This window comes from Plasmodium reichenowi, chromosome 4 (assembly GCF_001601855.1).
Source record: "Plasmodium reichenowi strain SY57 chromosome 4, whole genome shotgun sequence".
Lineage (NCBI taxonomy): Eukaryota > Apicomplexa > Aconoidasida > Haemosporida > Plasmodiidae > Plasmodium > Plasmodium reichenowi.
Genome location: NC_033649.1, coordinates 249,546 through 258,559, shown reverse-complemented (window position 1 = coordinate 258,559; position 9,014 = coordinate 249,546). Strand labels below are relative to the sequence as shown.

Sequence of the window (9,014 nt, the reverse complement as noted above, 5' to 3'; positions counted from 1 at the left end):
AAATTTTATAATAAATTAAAAAATAATAATTTTATATATATTTTTAAAAAAAAAAAAAAAAAAAAAAAAAAAAATTAACTATATATTTTAAAAAAAAAAATAAAAAAAAAAAAAAAAAAAAAAAAAAAAAAAAAAAAAAAAAAATATATATATATATATATATATATATATATAATAAAATATAATATACACATATATTTACAAGATGAAGTTGCGTATTCTAAAAAAACACTATTACGTGGTCTTTATATTGTTGTATCTATATGACATTAGTTGTTTTAAATGTATACGTTTGAATAATCGTAGTATTTATAAGAATAAATACAAGAATAATGTCCATATAGGAACTAATGAGAATATAAGAAGTATAGAAAAATATTCCAATGTTTTATGTAATAGTATATTATGTAAAAATGATAAAATTAGTTCATTTATAAATCAAAGAAAAAATGTAGATGATGATGAAAGTGAAAATGATGATATGTATGAATCTACTACAGGTATGTTTATAATAAATATTATACTTAAATGTTTTTGTAAGTAGTTTTTTTTTTTTTTTTTTTTTTTTTTTCGCTTATATTATTTATATATTATATATGTGTATACATTTTTTTTTACATATTTTAGCAGGGAGTTCATCTGAAACTCATGACGAATCTGATGAAGAAGAAAATGATAGTAGTAACAATAATAATTCTGAAGAAGAACAAATTGAAAATAGTAACAATAATAATTCTGATGAAGAACAAATTGAAAATAGTAACAATAATAATTCTGATGAAGAACAAATTGACAGTAGTAGTAATGATAATTATGATGGGGAAAATGAGGAACAAGATGATGTTATGGATAATGATAAAAGTAAGAAAAAAAAAAAAATAAGGAATTATAAAAAATATATATATATATGTATGTATATATATATGTATATATATATATATATGAACGTATTTTCTTATATACACAAGATTACATATATATATATATATATATTTTTTTTTTTTTTTTTTTGAAGAGGATAAAAAAATAAAACATTCATTCAATTTAGCAAACGAAAGCAAACATACAAAAGAGGAAAGAGTGAAGGAAGAAAAAAAATTAAAAATATACGATTTCATAAATGATAAAGAAAAAAGATTAAATTTTAATGGAGACCAAAAAGATGAAGATAATGAAGAAAATGATGATAAGGATGAAAATACGTTAGAAAATAGAAATATCGTAAGTAAACACACATCAGTATTTCCAGGTTTATATTTTATAGGTATAGGTTATAATTTACTTTTTGGTAATCCTTTAGGAGAGGCTGATTCATTAATTGATCCAGGATATCGAGCTCAAATTTATTTAATGGAATGGGCTCTAAGTAAAGAAGGAATAGCAAATGACTTATCAACATTGCAACCAGTAAATGGATGGATAAGAAAAGAAAATGCTTGTAGTAGAGTTGAATCGGTAAAAAAAAAAAAAAAGGAAAAATAAATTATTATTACTTAATAACTATAAAAATGTAATATATTATATATATATATATATATACAATATACTAAGATGTATGTATGAATATTGTCTCATTTAATATTTTATTTATTTATTTATTTCCAGATCACCGAATGTTCTAGCATTTCAGATTATACTAAAAGTTTATCAGCAGAAGCTAAAGTATCAGGTTCTTATTGGGGTATTGCCTCTTTTTCTGCCTCAACAGGATATAGTAGTTTTCTTCATGAAGTTACCAAAAGGTCTAAGAAGACTTTTTTAGTTAAATCAAATTGTGTAAAATATACTATTGGACTTCCACCTTATATTCCATGGTAACAAGAATAAATATAAATATAAATCTCTCTCTCTCTATATATATATATATATATATACATATACATATTTTTATTTATATCCTGGAATATATGAATTTTCTTTTTTGTAGGGATAAAACTACGGCTTATAAGAATGCCGTGAATGAACTACCCGCTGTCTTCACAGGGCTAGATAAAGAAAGTGAATGTCCTTCAGATGTCTATGAAGAAAATAAAACAAAAAGTAATTGTGAAAATGTTAGTTTATGGATGAAATTTTTTGATATATATGGAACACACATTATTTACGAATCACAACTAGGTAACCAATACAACAACAACAAAAAAAAAAAAAAAAAAAAAAAAATATATATATATTATATTATATTATATTTATTACTTATATTTTTTTTTTTTTTTTTTCGTAGGGGGAAAAATTACAAAAATTATAAACGTAAGTACCTCATCTATTGAACAAATGAAAAAAAATGGAGTTAGCGTAAAAGCAAAAATTCAAGCTCAGTTTGGTTTTGGAAGTGCTGGAGGATCTACTAATGTAAACTCTAGTAATTCCTCAGCAAATGATGAACAGAGTTATGATATGAATGAACAATTAATTGTGATTGGAGGGAATCCAATTAAAGATGTTACAAAAGAAGAGAATTTATTTGAATGGTCTAAAACGGTTACTAATCATCCTATGCCTATAAATATAAAATTAACACCTATATCAGATAGTTTTGATTCTGATGATTTAAAGGAATCTTATGACAAGGCTATTATATATTATTCAAGATTATATGGATTATCTCCTCATGATACTATGCAAAAGGATGATAAGGACATAATCAAAATAGTAATAAGAACATAAGCATTAAAATGATATACATTATATATATATATATATATATATGTACATATATTTATATAATATAATAAATGTAAATACTTTTTCCTTTTTATTTTTTTTTATAGCTAACGAATGCCGATACCGTAACTAAGAATAGTGCTCCTCCCATCAATGCACAATGTCCACATGGGAAAGTAGTTATGTTTGGTTTTTCCCTTAAACAAAATTTCTGGGATAACACAAATGCTTTAAAGGGATATAACATAGAAGTATGTGAAGCAGGCTCTAATAGCTGTACCTCTAAGCAAGGAAGTTCCAATAAATATGATACGTCATATCTTTATATGGAATGTGGAGATCAGCCTTTGCCATTTTCAGAACAAGTGATCAGTGAGAGTACATCAACATATAATACTGTAAAATGTCCCAATGATTACAGTATCCTTTTAGGGTTTGGTATATCCTCTTCCTCAGGGAGAATCAATTCAGCTGAGCAGGTTTTTTCTACTCCTTGCAGACCAGGTTATTATCGAAAAAATTAAAAAATTAATAAATAAATAAATAAATTAATACATACATACATACATACATACATATATATATATATAATCAACTTTTATATTCTTATTTTTAGGAATGAAGAGCTGCTCCTTAAATATGAATAACAATAACCAAAAGAGCTATATATACGTATTATGTGTTGACACTACCATATGGTCAGGAGTAAACAATTTATCACTTGTTGCTTTGGATGGAGCACATGGAAAAGTAAACAGATCAAAAAAATATAGTGACGGAGAATTAGTAGGTACCTGTCCTTTAGATGGTACTGTATTAACAGGATTTAAAGTTGAATTTCATACTTCAAGTCCATATGTACAAACACCATTTGAAAAATGTGCTAAAAGTTTAAAAGCCTGTTCTGTTCATGGTTCTGGACATGCTATAGGTATACAAAATTTCAAATCCTTATTTATTTATATGCTTTGCAAAAATAATAAATGAGCAAAAATTTTATACTATGAATATGTTACGAGAAAAAAGGAAAAATTTAAATAAAAAAAAAAAAAAAAAAAAAAAAAAAATTAATAATAATAATAATAATGATGATGATGATGATGATGACGATGAAGATGATGACGATGAAGATGACGATGACGATGACTTATCCTTTTCTCTTATTTATCTCCTTTTCATATGACATTTTAAAAAAATAAATAACAAAATAGATCATCATTATAATTTATGATGTGCAATACATATTTTTTATAAAAATTTTTATTGTTTTTTTTTAAGATATACATATAATATATGTGTACACAAGGGTAATTTTTGTTTTTTCGTCTTATTCTCTTTTTTTTTTTTTTTACAATACATTATAAATAAAACTTTGAAAATATTCCTAAAAGTAATAAACATATTATATATACATATACATAGATATATACATACATATATATTTATATATATGTACAATGAAAATATTTTTATTTGCTTTATAAAATAATATATAATTTTTATAATAATAATTTTAAGGGGAACACCTCATATTTATTTTACACTCGAATAAAATATTTGAAATCTTTTTAATATTAAAATATTAGTTATTTTCAAAATTTATGTAAAAGTACAAAAATATAGAAAGATGGACAGAAATAAATTTTCTTGAAAACTTGTATAATATATATATATATATATATATATATATATATATATATATATATAAGATATATAATTAGAGTGAAAAAAAATGTGTAAACAAATATTTAATTCGTAAATAGGTAAATATATATACATTTTATATATATAAGGAAAAAAAATAATTATGAGTAATAAATTTTATTAGTACGACAAAGCAATTTTGAATTGCAATAAAAATAAAAAAAAAAAAAAAAAAAAAAAAAAAAAAATATATGAAAAATTATGATAATTTTAAAAATATATAACCGTTACATATATATATATATATATATTTATTTATTTATATTTAATTTTTAAAAGAATTTATATAATTAGATTTAAAGATATACATAAATATAACATACATGTATATATATATATATATATATATAATATTTTTTTGTTAGGATAATAAAATGATTTAATCATTTTGAACGTAAACACTATGAGTATATATATTTCTAGATTCATTTTTACATGAATCAACTGCTTTGATTTCTTCTAACATCCATGTACCACCCATAGAACCTTTTGGTAACAATATTTTGTGATTTATTTGCTTATTTTCTGTACCTGTTGGTAAGGATGTTCTGTCAATATCACTTCTGTGTTTTCCACCATGTGGATCTCTTAGATATACAAAAATATAATAGATTCCAGATAAATTATCATGAACATTGAAACTAAGAGATACAATGGTTTCTCCATCATGATATTCATTAGCTGGTTTACTTGAAACCCTTACATTTGATACAACCGGTTTTTGTTTATCTCTTACAGCTATAGGATATAAGCGAGCAGAATATTTATCTGAAGAGATATTTACGGTTTCTTGGTTTCCTGCTATATCTTCAATAGAAATTTGTCTTAAGAAATATGTGCTTCCTATGCAATATTTTGGAATAGTAACTGGATTTAAGACTTGAAAACATTTTAAATTTCTTGTATCCATATTTGTATATGATTTACATGAATCCATATTTACTTCTCTAAATCCTCGTGTATTTATATCTCTTATAAAATAATCTGCTTTTAACATTAATGTATTAAATTCAGGTGGATACATTTTATATGTACGACCTTCATATGAGTAGCTTTTATTTTCTTGAGCAGCAAAACTAGCATAAGGTCCACCATGTTCTTTTATTAATTCATTTTCTAAAACCATCACATGTAATCTTAATAGAGCATCATTTGTTTCTGTAGCATTATGAGTATAGATGGATATAGAATCTAAAAGTGGAATTGGTTTTTCTACATCTTCATTTTGATTATTAATATATAAATAAAAATGGAAGGATCCTAAACCAACATATCTTTCTATATTATTTTCTCCTGTAAATGTCATAGATTCGGCTGTCCATCTACCTCTACTTTCATGTTTATTCATAGTAAATTCTCCGTATAATTTATGACTACATGGTGATCTATCTTCCGTATGAAAATATAAATCTCTAAAAGTTTGTTGTTCTGAAAATATTCTTGCATAACCATGTTTAGCACAACCATCAGAACCATTACTAGATAATAAAGAAATATATATTTTAACTAATTTATCTTCAGTTGGACTTCCTAGAACCTTTGCACGTACTCTTGTAACTTTTCCAGGGAAATAATATACTTCGTTACCTAAATTAATAACATCAAATTTGTGGGTACCAGTTGTAATATAAAATCCACCACCAAATAAGTTATCTTGAATCCATTTGAATTTATCGAAAGATCTAGAATTTAATAATTTCGAATTTAAAACATATGTAGCCATAGATTCTGCAAAATCTTCTGCAGGATTTTTATCATGAGCATATGCTGAGACAAATTCTACTTCTAATTTTGTAGCCCATTCACTAGGTGATAAAGGTTCTTTATACCATTGTCCGATCTGAATCCATTTTTCTTTTAATTCTTTTGAAACGGTGTTAACCCATATAAAATGTGCCACTTCATGAATAACTAGATGTGATATATCTACATAATTTACAAATGCTGATTCCATAAATTCAATAAATGAATTATTTTGAGATCCAGCAGGAAAAGCTACAGCTGGTGCTGTTGGATATACTGGATGCTTAGTACCATTTTTTCTTCTTAATAAATATGATAAACCTGGTACTTTTTGAAGTCCTTTTGGATATTCATCCCATGAAGTAGCCAATTCGACAAGTTCTTCCATATTATGATTCCAAGATTGATAATTATTAGATGGATAACCAGACATATTTGTTATCAATTCATAATCATATTGTGGATCTAATAAGGTAACACCATGTTTCTGTTGAAAATACGTAATAAATAAAGAAAAATCTAATGATAAAAGAGCTCTTATTAAAATTTTTTCAACTCTTCTAGAATAGTATCTTCCATTACGACCTCTGTTATGAACAACCTTTTTAGAATATTCAAAAGCATGTTTAGAAACATGTATTATGGAAGAATAATCACAATTAACTTCTTCACATACTTCCATTTTCATATCAAAAGATCCTAAATCTTCATTAACTAGAATCCACTTTTGATTTTTTCTTTGTTTCGATCTAGCGTTTTTATCATAAGCAGATATTTTTACACAATCTGGAAATTCAGAAATAACGGCTAATAATCTTTCGGCATATTCAGAACTCCATATACCATGTAATACAATTCCATAAAATGTTTTTAAAGATGTAGCTGCAGCTGACGAATCTATTTTAAATTCTTCGGATAAATTATTTCCATGAATTAAATCTGCTTCATCATTAAATACTGTATTTATATTTTCTAAAGCTAATGGAGATGATGTTTGTAATACCCAATTATAAATAAATATGTTATTATTAGTTTCATATGGAATAATTTTTATGATACCACTATATTCAGAATTAATAAATTTACATTTTTCACAAGGTACTTTAATTTTTATAGCACTAGGTGTCATATAAGTACTTCCATAAGTACGTAAATAATATTTACCTTCACCAACAGTAAAACTAAAACGTGAATTTGTGTAATCTAAATGTACTATTTGTAAATAATCAAAATAATTAGAATATTGAGAACCTAAAGCAACAGATATTGGATGTCCTATTTTCATACCATCAACTATACCTGTAATTTCATAAGAACCTGAATCCATAGATGTATGTTTCTCTCTATCGTGCATCATATTATTACTAGATACAAACGTTTCCATAAAATTTATTTGTCTATAAATATCCTTTCTCTCTATCACATTTTCTACTTCGGGTAATACACTATGTGTATTTATATCTCTATCATTATCTAACACATTTACATATTTTATATTATTCGATGTGTTCCCAGATTTTATGTTATATCCTATAGTTTTATTAAAAACCAGCACCACCAGAAAAGACAGCAAAGCAACAAAGCCTTCCATATAAAATGAATTATTTAAAATAAAATATATGTTCCTACAATTTATAAGGAAAATAAATAATAAATAAATAAATAAATATATATATATATATGTAAATTTATATGCTTTTAAAAGAATAAATAAAAAATTACATAAACATATATTATATTATAAGTAAAAAAAGAAAAAAATTATAGGTGCTTTTTATCCCTATATATATATATATATATATATATATATATATATATATTAATATTTTTATGATCTTTTAGTCTGCATGCTTTTCCTTTATAAAATAAAAAGAATATACATTTTTATACAAAATTAATATATATATAAAAAAAAAAAAAAAAATTACAAATATATTCCTTCGACATACAAGATGTAAAAAAAAGAAAAAGAAAAAAATGTAGAACAACATTCAACTTATACTTACATTTATAACAAAATAGATATATGAAAATAATAAAAAAAAAATATATATATATATTTTTTTTTAAATTAGAGAAATATAAATAAGAAACAAAATTTTTTTACAAAAATTAAAAAAAGGAAAAATAAATAAATAAATAAAAATATATATATTTATATTTTTTTTATGAGATTATAAATATATATGATAATACATAAACACATTCATTTATCTTATATTTATGATCTTTTATTTCATATTTATTTACATATATTATATTATATTATATAATATATTTTTTTTTATGATTATTAGAGGGCTTTATTTTTTTATTATAGGAATATTACAAGAAAAATGTTTTTGTAAAAATGATTAAAAAGAAAAAAAAAAAATGTCTTGGCTACCTATAACTTTATTCCATGTTCCTTCCCCTCTTCAAATTTTTCCATTCAAACATCAGGAAAAAAAAAAAAAAAAAAAAAATTAGGAAACATGCATGTAACGATAAATATAACAATCGGATGAAGGATGATTATTAAGGATCAAGCTCAATAAAAAAAAAAAAAAAAAATATTAATTAAAATATAATAAAATAAGAATATAATATTTATTAAAATATGAATCCATTTAATTATAAATTTATAACCATGTTATATTTATAACATGTTAAAAGGTTGCATCTTTTTGATCTTTATAGAGATACACGGAGAGTTGCTTATAAATTATTTTCATATATTTTTTTATATCCTGATCATATTATAAAATACACATAGTTAAAAAAAAAGAACATTTAAAAAAATATATACACATATATATATATATATATATATATATATATGTGTGTATAATTTATATAAGTGAAACTATTTTCTTTATCATTTTTTTTTTTTTTTTTAAGGCGTGCTTAAAAATATAATAAAT

The 9,014-nt window shown here is 23.1% G+C and overlaps 2 protein-coding genes across 2 annotated transcripts; one reads left to right on the top strand and one right to left on the bottom strand.

The window, feature by feature from the left end:
* Positions 1-205: 205 nt before the first annotated feature.
* On the top strand, positions 206-3,651 carry PRSY57_0406100 (perforin-like protein 1; the record flags this gene model as incomplete). Its single annotated transcript, XM_012905925.2, has 8 exons — positions 206-500; positions 628-861; positions 1,016-1,455; positions 1,606-1,814; positions 1,928-2,118; positions 2,225-2,652; positions 2,772-3,168; positions 3,281-3,651. 8 exons carry the CDS (start codon positions 206-208, stop codon positions 3,649-3,651), a joined length of 2,565 nt encoding a protein of 854 aa, XP_012761379.2.
* Positions 3,652-4,747: 1,096 nt separating this feature from the next.
* PRSY57_0406000 (sporozoite invasion-associated protein 1, putative) lies at positions 4,748-7,702 on the bottom strand (the record flags this gene model as incomplete). Its single annotated transcript, XM_012905924.2, has 1 exon — positions 4,748-7,702. One exon carries the CDS (start codon positions 7,700-7,702, stop codon positions 4,748-4,750), a length of 2,955 nt encoding a protein of 984 aa, XP_012761378.1.
* Positions 7,703-9,014: the final 1,312 nt, after the last annotated feature.